The sequence below is a fragment of the Tasmannia lanceolata genome, unplaced genomic scaffold (assembly GCF_043159265.1).
Source record: "Tasmannia lanceolata isolate RefF3 unplaced genomic scaffold, GAP_Taslan_0.1 ptg000021l, whole genome shotgun sequence".
Classification (NCBI taxonomy): Eukaryota; Viridiplantae; Streptophyta; class Magnoliopsida; order Canellales; family Winteraceae; genus Tasmannia; species Tasmannia lanceolata.
Genome location: NW_027518698.1, coordinates 11,982,820 through 12,003,330, shown reverse-complemented (window position 1 = coordinate 12,003,330; position 20,511 = coordinate 11,982,820). Strand labels below are relative to the sequence as shown.

Genomic DNA, 20,511 nt, shown 5'->3' with positions numbered 1-20,511 from the left:
GAGAAAAGAAAGAGAAGGGCTTATAAAGCACTACCTTTTCTAACTCTTGTTGATTGCACATTGGGTTGAACCCATGGTTGGACCCGCGGGACGGTGCAACGCACCGTTCGCACACGCGCACGCGCGCGCGCGGCGTGGGCAATGGGCTATAGGGCGCATAGTGGCGCTTTATTGGCGCTTTTTTATGCGCACTTTGCACTTCGCACGTACGCAACGTCGCGAGGAGCGATTGGAGCCTTTAATTTTTCTAGATTTGATCTGCACCGTTGGATCAAGATGAAGGTGGACCGGTCGGATGGGTGGGTCAAATGGTTCGCAGGCCCATCAAGCCGAATGGTTCAGTTGGGTTGGGCTTCGGTTCGGGCCTAACGGTGGGCCCGTTTCGGTTCGGGCCTAACGGTCGGCCCAACGGGCCCATGACTCCAACGGTCAAAGGGTGTGATCAAATGGGTTGTGTCCCTTTCCCCAACGGTCATGTGCCAAGGGGGTGCGATCCACACCATAGATGGTTGATCTAACGATGACTGGGTTGGAGAGAGGTTTTACTCAAGCCAACAGTCACATCTAGGATCGATCAGGACCGTTCAATATCAATGGGTGCGATCTAACGGTCAGATTTCAAACATTCTGGAAAGGTGCCCTGTAGAGGTGTTTTTCACACTGAAAAGACACCAGATGGTCTATAAAATGTGCAAACTTCAGTCATTTAAGATAGAAATCGAATTGGCAATTCTGACTGATTTTACACTCTCTTCTACACTCCTACAAAAATCCCCAAGTATTTCTACATACTGTTTTTCTTTTGTTTACTGTTCTAGATACTGTTTTTCTGCAGAAACAGAATCTAGAGATTTCTCTAAGGCTTGAAATTTCGGAAGGGCATTTCGGGTTTGATTCCGCTAGTGCTACGCGTCATCAAACATTAGTAGGGCTTCCCTACTAGGCTTCATTGTATCTTGGAGGCAATTCGCGGATCCCCTTTGCACACTACTAGTGGGGGCGAATCTTGTCTTAAGGAAAGTGATATCACGCCTTGAAGCAACAAGTTTCGGTTTTCTATCATCAACAGTACCCTCAACAAATTTTCCAACAGAAATTGCCAATAGGATTATCGCTTGGCTTTCATGGCCTAGCCAGGGCCTTGTAGGTATAGGGATTTGTACCTACAAGTTCGGCCACATTTATAACGGCCTGGTTTGGATGTTCCTCATCATTGGGGTCCATCTCGGCGTCAACCAGAGTAATCTCATAATTGGGGTCCCTATAATTGTTTCCTTTCAACGAAATTTTTTTTATTCTTCTTTTTTTATGTCTCTCATATCTAGAATCCTAGAAGCCAAATGGTAGAGGTCAATAAATTCTTGACCCGCAAGTTTCTTTCTCAATTTCAAACTAAGCCCGTTCTGGGCTAAATTTACGTAGCCGGCCTGTTGTAACCTAGAGTGGCACCTATTCATGGCACTTTTGAAACAGGCAATATATAGGTCTACTGACTCACTTGGAAGTTAGCTCGGTCTAGCCAAAGCTGCTATGTTTACCTCGGATTTAGTTCGGTAGAACTTGGAATGAAAAATGTGCTCCATGTATGCCCACGTTTCAATTGTACTGGGTGGCAGTCTTATGTACCAATTGAAGGCTGCTCCAGTAAGACAGGAAAATGCCAGCTTACACATTTCACGGCTTGCCTCCCCACATTGGCAGTAAAACACGCAATATGCTCGACGGTAGAATGATTGTCCTCCCTATATAAGGGGTGAGGGACCCTGTATTCCATAGGGTACGGGTAGTCTTGTTCATACATTTGGGGTACGATTTCCTGTACACCTGCTTGTGTGTCGGGCTAAACATTAGACCGAGTTGCTATTGAGTCATTTCCATGACTCGGTCCCTATTCAAGCTGATGTTCTGGGGATCATAGCCACCCGGGAAGAAAGCCTGGCAACCCTAGGGACTCCCATCGCAACTTGGACTTTGGAGGTAGTGTACGACGTGGGTTTTGGTCATCTTTGTTGTTACCTGACAAACTTGTTCCATTGACGTTCTACAGACCACCACTAGGGTCAACCACACTTCCGTTTGGTATGATGGTTCTAGGATCTTGTCAATCTACCTCTGATGACCTCACCTGCTGTTGAGGCATGGTAGAGGCAAGGTCACTAACGATAGCCATGTTAGATGGAAGAGTGTACCCTGATGCCGAATATTGGCTTGATTCTCTAGGTGGATACAAAAGAGCCACTAAAAAGGGCTACCCAGAGCAGGATTCGACCTTATTAAAAACTAGAACTGGTCGAACCTGAATTCACCCTTCGGCGGGTTAGTAGCACACAGAAATGCGGATCCTGTGTGCGGTAGCTATTAGACCGTAGTTGCTGGAATGGCTTATTACCCTGCCAGAGTGATGGTTGTACTAGCATTGTTGGCACTATTCTGTCATTTAGTAAACTAGCCAATCTGTCTACCTTCTTGGAACAATCCTCACTAGAGGAGTGGAATGGCATCATTACTTAGAGATTTGGCGAGCCACCATTTGAGACAGCTCATTGGAATTCCCATCTAGGTGCTGTCTAAACATAGTAGCCACATCCTAAATTGACAAGGATGTGTTCGAGTGTTGACCTCGTGGGGAAGTTTGACCACTTGGTGAAATTGGATTAGGATTCTCCCCAAACGAAGGATTTTTTTTCCTAATTATTAGTCCTTCTATCATGTGCTTCAGTGCTCTCAGAAACATTAGAATCACTAGCATTACCAGGAGCAGTGTTGTGTGTAGTTTTACTTTATGTATTATGAGCCATTTAAATGCCACACAATGCACCGAGTCCCACCAGGCGTGCCAAAAAATGGTGTTCGGTCTAAAAGCCGCTTCGGCTCGGTCGGTCGGTGCAACCAGTGAGTGTGTGTGTGTGTGGGCGTGCGTGGAGCGTGTGATGTGTGTTGGGGGGGGGGGGGGGGGGGGGGGGGGCATGCCAACCTCTCTCTCGGCAAGAAATCGAAAACTCAATTCTTGGGGTTCGACGACTGAAATATTTCAGTACCCTAGGATTGGATTTTAGGCAATTGAGAAGAAGAGGGGAATGCTACTTCTTCCTTGGGCTCATCTGCCTTTGCACAAATGGAAGCGACGCTAAATGTAGGGTGTCGACATGCGCAAAATGTGAATGACATATTGACACGTGTAGAACTTGAACGACTCACGGTTGTTTAATGCACACAAAACGCGAATGACCCTTAGGGTCGATAGACCATCCAGTTCAGGCTAAACGACAAAACGATAAAAACAAAACACTAATGCGAAGGATAGTGAATTAAAGATAAAGACTCACATGGGAAGATGAATTCATTGCTTCCTTAATCTGGGAATAGCTACAACTATACAAAAGTAAAAGCAAAAGTGCTAGAAAGAAAAGATAAAATGCTAATCCATGTTTGGATTATGTTCTGAGACTTCTTCGTTGGAGACGACACCTCCTTATGTAGCTTTATTCGGGTAACCGCTCCTCATTACCCCGCTTCTTCTTGGAGGGAACTTTTTGGTAACTACCCATGTTGGGTTCCCTTATTTTCAGATCCGCCATTGTCCATGTGGTTATCATCCACCTTCCCAAGATTGGCAACTACAGTGCCACATCTTTGAAACAGTCCAACCAGACGGTGTCTTGGTAACCCGGTCCCACTCGACTGATCGGCTTTAGTGATAAACCTGCTCTGATAAGAAATCTCCAGTAACTATCCATCCTTCTAGGCTCAAGGATATACACATTGTTCCACCCGTCCATCAGATGCCAACTAGGCGTATATTCCAAATAGACTCGCACTTGATAGTTCGGTCGTTTATGACATATTAAATCCCAGAATGGGTGTAAACAATCATGCAAAGTTTCAATTTGCAACCCATCAAAAATAGATGGGCCATGCTAAAAAAATGTTAATAAATTCAATTATTGATTGTTGAATCTCCAAGTTGATCATACATCAACATGTAGGCAGCTGCTCGATGATTGGGATGGGCAAATGAAGGACTTGTAATTGGACTATCCTAATCCTTTGATTTATGGAAAATTTCATAATAATTGTATACAATTTCCTCTTCTCTTTTTTTCTTGCCGCCGACTCAAAGGGAATGGCATCATTTGGTGTGTGAGCTTTTGGATCATGACCCAGATTTAAAAAGGGCCCACCAGATAAATGGTTTGAAGAGGAATCCTCACGCGGCTATTTCGCCGCTTGAGGGTAGTCGGGCTGCTATAGGTTACAAACTTCCACCGTGGAAGTCGATTTACTCCACTTTCTTTCCTACTTTTTAGGTACTCACAATCTCTAATTTAAAGCTACTTTTTAGGCTATTTTTAAGACCGTTAATAGCATGAAAAGTATCGGTGCTTTTGAAATTCCCGTTTTTTATGCCATGCATTAAATGTGAGACGCAAGTTTTCTCATCACGCGTGGCACAACAAGTCAACCACTACTCTCTCTCATTTAGATGGGCCCCATCAAGAGTGACCATCCATTACTTGGACCCCATATCATGCAACAACAGATGGATGATTTGGATCATCCTACGGATTGGGCTGTACCGTACATTTTTGAAAAATCTACTATAATAAGCTGGGAGGAAAAGCCTAGGCTTTTTTTAATTTTCTGGAAATTCTATCAAATTAACACCTCAGCTAAAACAGAGAAATGCCTCATATGCCCTCACATCCACGCCTTTAAGTTTCAAATACTAGGTACCCTCAAATCCATATAACCATTACATTGCAACATTACTCTTTTACCATTAATGCCTTTGCTGCTATCTAACAACATCTACATCGTTAATAAATTATTTGAGGGTAAATTGGTCAATTAATATGTCATTTAATACGAAGAGTACCGACTCGGGGTACCTGTATATGACAATTACGGAAGAAACTACCAAGAAGAGGTATAGAAATATGACAATGATGAAAAAAGTACTTGATATTACCTGTGCGGGACAACTTGCAAAATATTGACGGATTCCGGGCACCTAAAGAGGAACAACAATTATGGAAACCTCGATCGATTGGCGGGCTAGGATCAGCCTATGGAAATGATTTTACGGGCACAACCGATTGATGTTGTGTGCCATCACATGGACGGTTTTTAATTCAACCTATAATGTGGTCCGTACAGTTCTTTGTCTGCCTGCATCGATTGGAGGGCTAGGATCAGCCTATGTAAATGATTTCACGGGCTCAACCGATTGATGTTGTGTTCCATCACATCAACGGTTTGGATCAACCTATACTGTGGTCCGTACAGTTATTTGTCGGCCTAGAAAATGTTTTCTTTTGCATTTTTTTCATTACTTGTTAAGTGGTTTTGCATACTTTTTTGCTTATTGTTTCTACATATTTTTACCTATTTTTTTTGTATCATATTCCTTTTTTTTGCCGTGTCGTGCATCGCACATCGGGTCTTACTAGTAAGGATTTATACTAGCACCTATCATTTAATCCGATCTATTGAGTCATTTCCATAGGATGATCCTAACCCTCCGAACTATTGAGGAATTGCACATTATGGAAACTCCAATAGTGAGAGAATGAGTGGAGTGGCATTACCAAAACAGAGAAATTATATGATTGGTGATAGTAGAAATTCCTATTTTCAAAAAGTACGGTACGGCCCACTCCATAGGATGATCCAAACCGTCCATTTGTTTGTCCACAACGTAAATAGGTTGTAGCCCAAAAAAACTTTTCCATAGGATGATCCTAACCCTCCGATCCATAGAGTAAATAGGTTGTGGCCCAAAAATCATTTCCATAGAATGATCCTAACCCTCCGATCCACAGAGGGATTGCACACTAGAGAACATTCAATAGAGTGAGAGCAGTGCCATTATCAAAACAAAGAAATTAAATGAAGGGTGGCCGTATAAATCCATATTTTTCAAAGTACGGTACAGCCTACATACTACATAGGATCGGGGACGGATCCAAGAAATTGCATCGGGGGGGGGGGGGGGCGAACAAAGATTGTTATATAATAATTAATAAATCTTTATAAAGTATTAAAAAGTAAAAGATAACACAAACAATAAATTTAACTAATTTCAATTAAAAAAATCAATTACAACTATTTTTTTCAAGCCTTAGGAAAGTTTGCTCAACTCTCCTTGGCGAGTTTTCATGTTTTGAGAACTTTAAATCCAATAAACCAATTCATTACTAAAAAATCAGAGAGAGAGAGAGAGAGAATTTTAAAGTTATTCGCACTCTCATAGTTAAAAAAAGATTGAAATGATGGATGGAAAGGTTGAGAGATAAAGAGAGAAAGATTGAGAAAGAGAAGGATATAAACATACCTTGGCAGTTGAATGAAATCTCCGACTCAATCCGAACATGGAAGAAACAATAACCCCAAAAATCGTCTCGAGATTGAAGAAGATGGGAGAATGAAACCCTAATTGAAGTTCTTTCTCGAAATTAAGGGTTTTGCGCAAATAAAAAGGGGAGAATTTGTTTTCAAGTAACACACGTTTTCAGTTTTGCAAAAAAAAGAAGGGCAAGTGATAAATTGGAATTCGTTTTTAAGTAAAACACATTTTCAATTTTGCACAAAAAAACGCAAGTGATAAATTAGCCCCCTAATTTTACTTAGAGCAGCCCTCTCTAGTGAATTTATGACAACTCTTTTACATTGCATGGGGCTGTCCCTGTCCCGTGTAAAAAAGGAGTGGATGTATCACTCGCCAACAAAAGGCATGAATTGGTTTTTGTAAAAAGCAAAGATACGATTTAGCAAAAAAGTTGAAAGGGGCAACTTCCCCATTCATTTCAAAATCAAGAAATAAAAGGGGGCAATAGGGTATTTTAGGAATTTAAACTAATATGAGAAGAAGAAAAAATCAGATATTTTAGGGGGGCATTCACCCCCCCTCGTCCCCCTGAATCCGTCCATGCATAGGATGATCCAAACCGTTCATCTATTATTGCATGATGGGGTCCACCTAAATGGATGGTCACTCTTGATGGGGCCATCTAAATATGTGAGAGAGAGATTTTTCCAAAAAACACCGATTTTTTCCATGCTATTAATGGCCATAAAAACATCCTAAAAAGTAGCTTTAAATTAGAGATTGTGAATCCCTAAAAAGTGCCCAAAAAAAGTTCAGTAATTCGACTTCCACGCTGGAAGCTTGTAGCCTATAACAACCCCACTACCCTCAAGCGGTTAAATGGCTGCGTGAGACTAGCATTCCTCATGGTTTGAATCATCCGAGAAATTATACGACATGTGGCCTACGAACCCATATTTTTCAAAAAGTAGGGTATGACCCCACCATAGGTTGATCCAAACTGTCCAGTTGATGGGCCACAATGTAAATAGGTAGTGCCCTAAAAATCATTTCCATAAGAGGATCCTTACCCACCTATGTATAGAGGGACTGCATATTACGGCAACTCCTATAGATTGGAGGGTAAGGATCATCCTATGGAAATGATTTTTTGGGCACAACCTATTTACATTGTGGTCCATCGACGGGGCGGTTTGGATCATCCTATGGTGTGGGCCGCACCGTACATTTTGACAAATACTGGTATGCACGGGACACATCGTAAATTGCTCCAATCATCGAACCAAGTGGGTCCACATGCACTTTGCATTCACAGTATGACCAAAGGGCATTTTAGAAAATTCATTGCTGTAATGAGTACAGAACAAGCCGGGAAAGATAAGAAGTGAAATATAGGGCTTCATATTGTTTGTTTGAAATGGAGCTGACACTGCTCGCCCCATCATTTCCCTTCCTTTCTAAGAGTAAGATTCCCAGATTTTTTTTCTTCTCACTGTTTCTTCTATGGAATTCAAATTACTTAGCTTTTGTAGGTTTTGAACTTAGGTGTATATTCTGCAAATTGAAGTTCTGTATATGATCATCATTTAGTTTCCTTTCGGCTTCTGAAAACTGGGGTTTTCTGTAATATTCTGATGTTTCCCATATGAGTTTCCTTTTTCTCAATTCAAGTTTCTCTTTTCATTTGTGTTTGGCACTTCCCATATGAATTATAGTATCTTGTTTTCGCTTATCTTTTTCTTTCATTTTAATTTTTCTTTTTATACATGATTTGGAGTAATTAATCTCTGTGTTTTGCTTATGCATATTTTTAATTTGGTATTAGTGGGTTTATACTTGTGCTTTGATCATGGAAACATCTGGGTAATTGTTGATTGAACTTGAGTTTGATTTACTGGCTTTCTTCTGAAATTAGTATTGTTGTTTCTTCTTTGGAAATTGGGTTATTTCTGCTTTTCCTTCTAGCAGAAGTGTGTTAAAATTCCTCTCTACAAATTCCAAATCAGGAATACCCGATTCTTGATTGGGGTTTATGGCGTTAATCCAGTGGTAATAGTGATCTAATTGAAGGGTGTTTATCATCATTGCTCTTTTCCAATCTCTTTTAATGGAATCAAGATGGGTTTTGGTTTATTTTTAAAACTAAATGAACAATATTGGTCGAAATGCTATGTGGTGGTATTGAGGGAAATTCCACCAGTGAAGAAAGAAAATTTCTTCATTTTTAGATTCTGAGAAAGTGGTAACTGAAGGAAATTAAGTTCAGGCAATGCAAGTTTGTTTCTGCTTCAACCATTTTGCAACTATTTGTTATCAAAGCCAGTTGTATGCAATGGTAGGCACAAGGTTCAGTAGAAACAAAATGCCACACTCACTGAGCTTCTTATAGATTGGGATGCTAAGGCTTAGTAAATTGAATGTGCTCTACGAATAATTTATGATTGTATTCAGAAAGAGCAGTCTTTTTGCGTTCAAGGGTTTGAATGGCTCTATTGTATGTTCAAGGGTTTGGATGTCTCCATTGTATGGGTGTCCTGATCCGAGTATTATCATCTGTGAGAGAAGTATCAGCTTCTTTTGGGTTCTTAAGAATTTGCATTGTCCCCATTTTGAAATTTATCTCCATAATTTATCTTGCACTTCCATTGGGGTTGTTGAACAGCATTCTTTATTTTTTTATTTGCGCCCATGATTTGTGGTAGCAGTTCTGATACTAAAAACAATGTCCTCAGGAAAGAATTAAATATTCCTGATGATTAGACTCTCACAATTCCTTTATCACCCGATCTGTTGTAATGGGGTGTTTAGGAATTTCATCACTACCGGTACCTATCCAATGTTAAGTCATGTTAATGGCCGCTGCATTTTGTAAAATCATCTGCAATGGTGCCCATCCTTTTTTGATCTTACACCCTTCAAATGTATTTGTTTTCCATCAAAACACTTAGGGGCCGTTTGGATACGCGGATTTTAGAATCCGGGATTTCTTCATAATTTTAGCTAAGAGACAAGAGAAGAAGCGGGCCAGCCGTTGTTTTTGACTCGCTTTTGACTTCTTGCCCTTCTTTCCGTCAGCAAGAGAGTAGCAGATCCTCCCATATTTCCAGGTTTTAGAAATCTTAGGATGCAGGAGAGATTTTTAAAACTTGAATTTCTCACTTAAAATCCAAGAGACACTGTCAGGACAGCATACATCAGCTTGATCATAAACCCTGTTTTACACTGTTTTCAAACTAAAAACCTGGATTCTAAAATCCACGTATCCAAACGACCACTTAGAAAACGTGTTGTGATGTTTATTGACTCTAGAGTTGATTTAACCTGAATTCACAATAAAATTGTACATTGGCACATGAGTCATCTTCCCGAGTTGATGGAATGCATTCTTAAAATGCAATGAAGAAATAATATCCATGGAAATATAACATAATAACTCTCCGTAATGTACTACATTTAGAGTATCACATAATAATAACTCTCTGTAATGTACTACATTTAGAGTAGACATTGCCGATCACTTTCTGTAAACAAAGGTCTAGGATTTGTTTCCACTGCTGTATTGACAGGGTGTCAGAACAAAAAAGATTGTGAACATCCAAAAAGGTACATTTTCGATGGTCACTTGAATGATAGCAGAAAGACAAACCTATTTTGAAACTGTTGATGTTTGCTGTAGTCATGTTTGTACAAATACGTATGACCAATAATGATAATTTAGAATGTGATACATTCCAGAATAAGAATCTTATTATCTTTCCCTAAAAAGGGTTACACTTACTATAATCTTCCATCATTATTCGTTCGACAATACCTTCATATATAAACCATTGATTTTTTTTTTGGGCATCCTAGACTTGGATTCCATAGATAAGGAGGACTAATTTATTTCAACTAAGTGGTTTATGATAAAATGGTTATATTAAGAAGTCTGGTGAAGATAAAAGGGTTTGATCTAGTGCTGCTCCAGGGTGTGTAGAATCGAATCATTTTACCGTCAAATCGTTCCCATCCTCGCGCCTTGCCAGAGTTTGGAGCTTTCCAGCACCGCCTGCTTCTGTCTGGTCTGCCTTGACAAAATAAAAAACACAGGATCATCTACGCAATTGCCAAATGCTGATTATAGACCATTGCGCTCTATGTCTAGAGGCGAGAGAGTCAGTAGATCACATATTTCTTCATATTCCTTCACTGTAGATTGTCCAGGAAAGTATGAGGTAGAATTTATGTAGTTTTTCGCATGATGTGGGTCTTCCCTTCTAGATTTATCGACCTGTTGGAGTATTGGTCCTTTGTTCCCTGGCGAAAAAAAAAGAAAATATCCTTTGGAATGTGCTATTGCTTAGACACGATTTGAGTCATATGGAAAGAATGAAAGGTGATAAATCTTTCAAATCACCATTTTTTGTAGAGACACAGAGGTGGTCACTTGGTGTAGAATGCGATAGAAATCTGACTAAGAGGTTCCATGAGAAAAATTCCGCAAAAGGCAAAATTTGAATTTTTTTTTTCAGAATTTCAGTCTGGTTCCAAGCAGAGGGGCTTGATCTAGAATTTCTAGCATACCAGAATTCGACTGGAATAGGGTTCCTAAATTTCATGTTGAAACTTTCATTTTTTTTAAATTGGTATGTTTTCCATTTTGGAACAGAACGTTCCATAAGGTCCGTCCGAAATGGAATAGAATTAATAACTTAAGTCTCCACCATCATTATCCATATCTTGAATTCGACTCTCTCCAACCTTAGCATGGTTTATAGGTGTCATCGCTAGATGTCCTGCATTTCTTCTCTTCAGAAGCTGGAAAGTCTCTTTGGCCTACCGCATCTGGTAAAGATATGATAAGAAATGCTCTAAACGAAATAATGCAAATTGAATTCTATATTGTTCGATGTGTTTGAAGCTCCATGGAAGAAAGAGAACAGCGAGAAGCGATACAGAAAGAGAGACTATCATCTCCCTCTCATAAGATGTGTTATGTATATATGTTATTAGGGTTACATGTGAAAAGTCAAGAATACCCCTATTCAGGTTTGTAAAGTACACCGCTTTTCTAACTCTCCCCCTCAAGCTGGTGTGTATATGTCATACAACCCGAGCTTGTGGCACATATCATTCAACTTTGCTATGGCTAGTGGTTTGGTAAATATATCAGCTACTTGGTCTCTCGATCTAGTAAAAACAGTACATATTTCCCCTTTCTGAATCTTCTCACGAATGAAATGGCAATCCACTTCGATGTGCTTCGTCCTCTCATGAAAAATTGGATTGGAGGCAATATGAACCACCACTTTATTATCGCAATACAATGACGTTGGAGACGAGGAAGGTACACCAATCTCAGAAAAGACGTCAACCAGGGCAACTCCCTACATGTGTGACCCATAACTCAATATTCTGCTTGGCACTGTATTTAACTATCACATCCTTCTTTTTCCTTTTTCAAGACCCTAAGTTCCCTCCAACAAAAGTGCAATATCCTGTAGTCGACTTCCTATCCGCAGGAGGTCCGGCCAGTTTGCATCATTGAATCCTTCCAAGTTCATGTGATTGTGCCTTTACCAAGGGCCCCCTTCAATTACCTAACTATATGAATAACTGTTGTATGAAAGGTACGTGGGGAGCTCATCAACTGACTCACTGCACCCATGACAAACGAGATGTCTAGACGAGTCATGGTCAAATAAATTAGCTTTCCAACCAATTTTCAATACATGCCTAGGTCCTCTAACAAATCCCCTTGATCAAGATAAAGCTTAACATTGAGATCCATGGGAACCTCTCCTCTAACATATCCAAGACATATTTTCTTTTGGTCAATGTTAGTCCACCACGTGAATAGGCTACCTCAAATCCAAGGAAGTATCTGAGGTGACCAAGGTATTTGGTAAAGAATTCTTTATGAAGGAAGTCCTTTAGCTGCCTTCCATATTGCTCCTAGTGATAACGATGTTGTCCACATAAACTACTTGGAAGATGTACCCATCATCAGACTGCGAGCTGAAAATTGAGTGGTCTATTGTATACTGCTTCATGCCGAAACGCATAACCTCCGCATGCCGAAACACATAACTGCCTCTCCGAATCTCCCAAACCAAGCTCTAGGAGACTGCTTAAGCCAATATAGTGCTTTACGCTGATGACATACATATAGTTGCATCTCCCCCTGAGCAACATATCTTGGAGTTTGCTCCTTGTAGACTTCCTTACTAAGATCACCATGAATAAATGCAGTTTTCACATCCAATTGATATAATGGCTAGCTCATGTTCACTGCCAAGGCTATCAACATACGGACTGATGAGATCTTTGCAACTGGAGAAAAATTCTCGGTGTAATCGACACCAAAGGTCTGAGTGTATCCCTTAGCAACTAATCATGCCTTCAAACGTTCAACCGTCCCATCTAACAGGTATTTAACTGAGAACACCCAACGAGATCCAACAGGTTGAGCACTGGGAGGTAGCAAACCCAACTGCCAAGTACCATTTGAGTGCAGTGCAGCCATCTCAGCTTCAATCGCAGCACGCTAACCTGGGTGAGCTACGGCATCTATAGTAGACCGAGGCAAATTAACCGAAGGCAAGGCAGATAGGAATGTATGATAAACATGGGAAATCCGACCATAGGAAACAAAGTAAGAGATCGGATGGGCCACAGTACGTGATCAAGTTCGAGATGTAATTGGAGATTCAACATGAATAGGAGGAACCTCAGTTACCTAAGGACTTGATGTGGAGCTGTTCATGCATAACAATGTCAGAAATAACTGCTCTTTGGCTCAGCTTTCTGTAGAGATTGGACATTTGTTTTGTCGAGTTGCATGATATGTATCCCTGGGATGCAGATGGTCAAGTGGAGGGCTCGTATCGCCATGAGTCTGTACGATCCGCCGAGGGCCACAACTGTACACCTACAGAGGAGAAGAGGAATGATCCATGAAGGTAGATGAAAGAGGGAGAGGCAATCCGGTGTCCTACAGGGAATCGTCTATAGAACCAGAGAAGGTGTAGTCTCAATTAAACTATCATCTGCAGAAACATAGATCTTTCCTCAAGTGAGGACTGTAGAACGTATACCCCTTATTGGTTCGAGAATAACCAAGGGACATGCACTTCTTAGCACGATGATCTAATTTGTCCAAGCCAGGGGACAAATTATGAACAAAACAAACACATCCAAAGACGTGTGGGAGAAGTGGAAATGGATTCCCAAAGGGGTGTAAGACAGAGAATGCGGTATGATTATGCAAAACAAGAGAAGGAAGACGATTGTCTAAGAAGCAATCAGGGGGGACATCATTACCCCAATAAGGCTTAGGCACCTTCATTTGGAACATGAGGGTGCGAGCCATATCTAGAAGGCATCGAAATTTACTCTCGGCTACACCATTTTTCTTCGAGGTATACGCACAAGAGGACTGATGAGTGATACCGTGACATTCCAAAAAAGTCTGAAATCCATTACATCTTTTAAAAATATTTGCGTCCATTATTAGTGTGCAAACAACCAAGTGAACAGTGATACTGATTAGAGATTTCAAAATAAAATGTGCGAAAGTTAGAAAAAACTTCCAATTGGTCTTTTATTAAAAATAGCCACGTCATCTTTGAATAATCATCAACAAATACGAAGAAGCACTTGAAGCCAAACGATAAGGTTGTCCGACAAGGACCTCAAATATCTGAATGCACTAATTCAAAAGGACGAGAGACACTATTAACAACTCTAGAAGGAAATGATACTCGATGGTGTTTACCTAACTGAAATGACTCACATTGAAATTGACTAACTCGACTAGAGATGAGGACATAATGTTGAAGCTCCTCCACTAAGGGGTGGCCCAGATGGCAATGCCACTAAAACTGTTAGTGTCAACTGAACTACGCAATGTCCCACAATTGTTGTCACTATCGAGGTAATCTAGCCCATTGACCTCACGACCCAAACCAATCATCCTCCCAGTCTGTAGATCTTGAAAAATGCAATAGGAAGGGACAAAGGTAATTGGATAATAAAGATTTCAAGTGCTCTACCTGACATAAAGTAAATTAAATGGAAACTGTGGGACACAAAGTACAGAAGATAAAGAAAGACTTGGGTGAGGAGAAGCTGCACCCACACCTTAAATGGGAGATGTAGTCACATCAGCCATGTTGACCATAGGACCTGATGAAGAGTACGATTGAAAGGAAGAAAGTAAATATCATTTACCGGTCATGTGGTTGGGGCTCCTGAGTCAATAAGCCAAGACCCATAACTAGTAAGGTAGCAGGATGGGGTGCTACCTTGCTGAGCAAGAGTGCTAGTGGGTTGCTTGCCTTTTTCCTCGGAGTTCAACAAGGCTTTATACTCGGCTCATGAGACGATCAATTAATCGGTAGGCTCGATCAATGCAAAGGAGGAAGGAGTGGAGCTCTCAGCCACATGAACAGAAGCATTGTTGGCACATCGGGGCAGCCTCAATTATGGATGCAGATCGTAACAAAAGTTGATGGAATTACCCTCCAGACCACAATGTGTGCAAAAACGGGATCCACGACCTTCAGTACCATGGTCTCCCCCTGAGTCATGACCACCTTTGTGGCCGCTGCGACCTCTGACACGACCAGATCTGCCACCACGACTACTACAGACTCCCCCACACTAAGTAGCGATAGTAGAATGCTTTAGAGTAGAGTAAGTCGGGCCCTTAACCTGTATAGAGCGTTGAACATGAGAGAAAACTTCGAGGGATGGGAGAGACCCTAAACCAACAATCTTTTTGTCAAATCGGTACGAAATTAGGCCCTAAGGCATTAAGAGACTGAACAACCCTTAAGTCCTCTTGATGCTTGGCTAGGAATGTAAGATTCATAGTAAATGGAAAATTCATGTCGAGGTGCTCGCACAATGCCACAAATTGAGAATAGAAATCTGAGATGGACTTGTCACCATGCTTCAAGTGCAACAACTCTGAATAGACATCATTAAAAGGGTCAAATTGTTAACTCCAGAGGAAAGGGTTTCAGCCCGCTGCCAAATTTCCTCAGAAGACTTGAGATACATCATCAAACCAGCCACTTTCGAGTCCATACTATTTCGCATAAGAGTACGTATCACTATATCTTCTTCTCTCCACTTCCCATAAGACTTATCATCAGTGGGCAGGGAGTCTTTCTCGATAAATTCAACCTTCCCACGGGCAAGAAGGTTTCAATAGCCATGCGCCATGGCTGATAGTTCGATCCATCTAGTTTAATAGAAGTCATCTGGATATTTGAGATATCCATAGTAGACGGGCCGAAGAAGGGATCCATAACCACAACAAACTGCTCAATCAATCACCAACACAATAAACTGGACCACAACAACATCGACTACAACATACAACTGATCAGAAAAACCACAGACCGAAGGAGGCAGAGATAAACCATTGAACCAACGGTAGCATAATAAACTTCACAACGAGTTCCATCGGCACACACAATTGTCAACGAAAAGTAACAACCGGGTAGGGAGATCAGCCAAACATATCGAACGACAGGCGGATACTAGACGAAGTAGTACACAAGTAAAAACCTGCCAAGGGGGTGAGGGAGACAATAAAAAACCCAAAGGGTGCATTTGGATTACTGGAATCAGAAATCGGAAATGTGATTACATTCGTTTCCCATTTCGATTACCCTATCAAAGGGAATCTCTATTCCAAATGTGATTTTTGGGTAAGCATCAAAATTCTTCGGTATCACAAGCAAAAAGAATAGAAAAAATATTTGAAACCCTAATCGCATCCCTTTCCTTCTCCAAATCATTGAAACCCTAATCTCTGGAATCCCATCTCATACCTTTACTTCAAAAAAAAATAAATTTGAAACCCTAATTGCATCCCTTTCCTTCTCCAAATCTCATTCCTTTCCTTCTCCAAATCGTTGAAACCCTAATCTCCGGAACCCCATCTCCAAGAACAACAGAGTTTGGAGCTATTTTAAGGCTTTGAAAGCAAAAATCTAAAAACAGACATAGAGTTTTGGGGGAGAAATAGAATTTTTAGTAGAGAGATTTTAGTGAAATCTGGTGAAATCCCAATTTGAAAGGGATGAGAGATTTTATTGAAATCTGGTGAATGATTTTGGTGAAATCCTGATTTGGAAGAGGAGAGAGATTTTGGTGAAATCTAGTGAAAGATTTTGGTGACATATGGTGAAATCTAGAGAGAGAGAGAGAGAGAGAGAGAGAAGAGTTTGGTGAAATATGGTGAAATCCCGAGAGAGAGAGAGAGAGAGAGAATACCACCTCTTCAGTCGGTTTCCATATCCGCCCAAAATTCCCACTCCATCTCCTCCTGAGTTTTCCATTTCGTTTGCTTTTGGCAATCCAAACATTTGAATCTGCGCCAAGGGAACCATATATCGATTCTTCTTTCTGACATCGGCAAACTAAAAGCGCCCAAAGGGGTTTGGGCGGCAACCAAAGCAAATCAAGGTTGGGAGGGGGGGGTGACGGCTCCGAGGGGAAAAATTGTTTTTTTTTTTTATTTCAGTTTTTGATTTGTTTTTGTTGCTTCACTCCTTTGGCAACACCTTGATCCCTACGAATCAGAGCGTAGGGCTCTGATACAATGCTCGATGTATCCGAAGCTCCATGGAAGAACGAGAACAATGAGAGAGAGAGAGAGAGAGAGAGAGAGAGAGAGAGAGAGAGAGAGAGAGAGAGAGAGAGAGAGAGGTATCATCTTCCTCTCATAAGATGTATTATATAAGTGTCATTAGGGTTACGTGCGAAAAGTCAAGAATACCCATAGTGGGGTATGTAAAGCACACCTCTCTTCTAAAATTTATGATCAAACTATAGCAAAAATTTAGCTACAAACAGTAAAAAGTTGATAAAATTCCGAGCAAATCTCAATTTCATGCATAAACACAAATTTGTCAAGTAGAATTGCTAAAATTATGGAAGTAGGTACATAAACCTTCTCCAAGAAACCATATACCTGATTTTCCTTAACTTGTTATTTTAAACTAATCCTAGACCTTAAATATTTTACGAAAAAGGTTTCCTACAGAGCCAAGTACGTTTCAAACCAAATTGCATCTAAAATTCACCAATTGGCCTATGCTTTTGCCAAGACAGGGACTCCACCCGTCAATGGAAAAAAATGGTAGGGTTCCTTTGCTGAAACTGTCGCTATTAATCAATTAAAATTCATGAAAATTCTTCTAAGTTAAAAATGATGTGCCCTCTAAAGTTTCCGCTCAGATTATGTCCTCATTGGCTCACTATTTACATCATGGTGATGCTACCGATACAGCTTATGGCTGATATTTTCTGCTGGCCTTTTGGGTTGTGGACTTCTTTGGTTGTCGTGGGTCTGTATGAACACTTGGGTTGCATTACTTTTCCCGGGTTGGACTTCCAATGCCATTATAATCATAATGAAATTTGTGTTAATCAGGACTGAGTTAAGTTGGAACTTGTATTTCTTGGCACTTGCTCTTCCTCTATTGTATAGTTCTTGGTTTTTTTCTCGTCTCATAGAAGAGGGAAAATGAATTTGCTATTGCAAAATGAAGCATCGAAGCCAAATTCATAGCCATACCTTGTGTGTAATAAAGTAATTTGGCTGAGCTATCTTTGATGTTTATTTCTACACTGCAGTGCTTTTGTTTTATGTTAATGAGTGACATTCAGATTGCATCCAATAGATTGTTTCTTGAACACACTAAATATATTGAAGTAGAGAGCTATTTCATTTAAATTAAAATGGTATTGACTGCATTGAATATTGGCTTCCAATTTGGAGAATTGGCACAATTGAAAGAAACATAGGCATCATAGCAAAACATGCCAATTGTCTTGTCAGCCTTATCAACCGTTTTCGTCATAGCCACAGTACTTTTTATGCTTGATTGATCTCTAGGGGTTGTTTGCGGGCTGAAAAATTGTCTCAACCATGAACCTTTGTTTCTCTTTCTGCCCTTATTCTGCCCCGATCTAGATATTGTAGCTAGTAATAAGCTAATAGCAACATCTTCATCATCGTCCTTATCTTCATCATATTCCAGTTGTGTACCATTTTATCACTTGCCGTACTATATTCGTGCTAGCCTTTTCCAAAATCTTAACTTTCAAACGGTGGGGTATTTTTCCAATTTTAAAAATTCATAAATTCTATCATGTCCAAATATTATTAAATCCCAAAAGTCCGGTAAAAAACTCTCATAATTTGGTCTCTAAAATTTTTTCATCTTGTCAGGCACTGGTCGACACACTGGTCAATATAGGCATTTCAACTGATAATGATTATCCTATAAGTAAATGTTGGATTTTTTACATATTTGGTTCATTTAATTATTTCTTATATTTTTTTAACTATTTCTTATTTATTTTCATATTTTAACTATTAAAAAAACTTTTCCCTTGTCGTAGCGGAACAAAAAGTTTTGACCGAAATCGGACCGAAATGTTCCATTACGGTCACCAAAACGAAATGGCGACCGAAACGAAATTTACAACTAAGGATCATCCAATAGAATGTTTCATGAACACACTACATATATTGAAGTAAGCTACTACTTCATTTAAACTCACATGTTATATCATTTGTCTTCTTCAAATTCCTCTTCAGCTTGTGGATGTTGGCATGAAGCTTACGTATAGAGAATGCTAGTCTTTTTCTTTTCTTTTTTGACTTTCCTCTTTAGCTTGTGGATGTTGTCATGAAGCTTATGACTTGAGAATGCCTTCTGTTTTGGTTGACTTGCTATTTCTTATTGGGTCATATGATTTAAATTTACTTACTTATTTCAAGGAATGTCTGTAAATTTTCATTTCTTCATTGGTCTTTTGGTGAAGGGCTATCCTTTTTTCTTTTTTTTTCTGCTTCACGCAATCATGACTTTAATTGGCAAGAGAGTTCTAATATTATTGTTGATGGATCGAAGCCATTAGCAACTACAAGCCCAAGATCCAAAATGCAAGTGGCCCCGCATTTTGGTCCTCATTTTACTCAAAGTCACATGAATGGAGAAGAGAAAAATGTATGGTGTCTTATGCATTACCAGAGACAGCTGCTTCTATAGTAGTGGCAACCATTGTTGTGGGTGCGGCAGCAACCGTTCTACTGAGGAGGACAAAAGCTTCTGAAACTGATGAAGTGGGTATTAGATTAAAGATATAATGATCATAAGCACCATATCTTAAACTTGTGTTCTGACTACTTTCTTTCCTATAGACAGAGCTCATTGCAAATTTGCCAAGATTGTGGAGGCTCTGGCATCTGTGCAGAATGTAATGGGGAAGGATTTGTGCTTAAGAAACTGACAGAAGAAAGTGCCGAGAAAGCGAGGATGGCTTCAAAAAGTATGGCCACACGATACACGGCAGGGTATGCCTAAACTTCTGTTTTTTCCCCTTGGGCTCTTTCTTTCGATGCAAAATGGCCATAAAACTAATTTTACACTTATTTCAACGTAAAAATGGGCGTAAAATTTTTTTTAACGCCCTTTTTATGTCGAAAGAAACACAGCCTTAATATCAATTATGTACTAAGAAAGTCCGACTGGCTTTTACCAGTCTTCCGAAGAAATGGAGTTACTGTTCAAAGTGCTCGTCTGCTCGATCCTGTAGTACTTGTGGTGGCCGTGGGAAGGTAAGTTTGTAATTTGATGTATGGCTTCCTGGTTTCTGATCCAACGTAGAGGGCCCTGACTTCATTTTTCCCTGTATTGAAGAACTCAAACACCTTAAAGCCAAGTTGTTTGGTAGTGAGGTCGTATTGCTGATGTTTTTATGTATATTTATATTTATAATTGTTATTTTCTACAAAATATCTCACTCAGAGAAGCATTTCTGGTATGAAGAAAATATTTCAGCTGGGGTTTTTGTTATTTCCATGTATATCTGTTTGTGCAAATTTCAGTTTTAAGCTTGCCAGTGGCATAAAATTCCGAGTGTTCTTCTCTAGCTTTTTGAGTCTTGCTTCTTATCAGAAAACCCAACTTCTATACCTAAAGGGGCTGTTCTCCATGGGGATAGCAAGCCCACTTGCTATCCTCCTTTCATGGATGAGCAGCAGCCTAGGGGTATAGATGAGACTGGGCTAAGGCGAACGGGTGCGGGCTTGGTGAGCTAATTCACAAGATGGCAGTGATGAGAGTAGTAGGTTTGAGGGATCTAATTGATAGAGGAAGCACTGTAAAGATCAA

General features: G+C 40.2%; 1 protein-coding gene across 1 annotated transcript; it reads left to right on the top strand.

The window, feature by feature from the left end:
• The first annotated feature begins 7,654 nt into the window (after positions 1 to 7,654).
• On the top strand, positions 7,655 to 20,180 carry LOC143855499 (uncharacterized). Its single transcript, XM_077365628.1, has 4 exons — positions 7,655 to 7,791; positions 19,249 to 19,460; positions 19,543 to 19,691; positions 19,880 to 20,180. The coding sequence occupies exons 1-4, from the start codon at positions 7,746 to 7,748 to the stop codon at positions 19,965 to 19,967; spliced, it is 495 nt and encodes a 164-aa protein (XP_077221743.1). The 5' UTR covers positions 7,655 to 7,745; the 3' UTR covers positions 19,968 to 20,180.
• Positions 20,181 to 20,511: the final 331 nt, after the last annotated feature.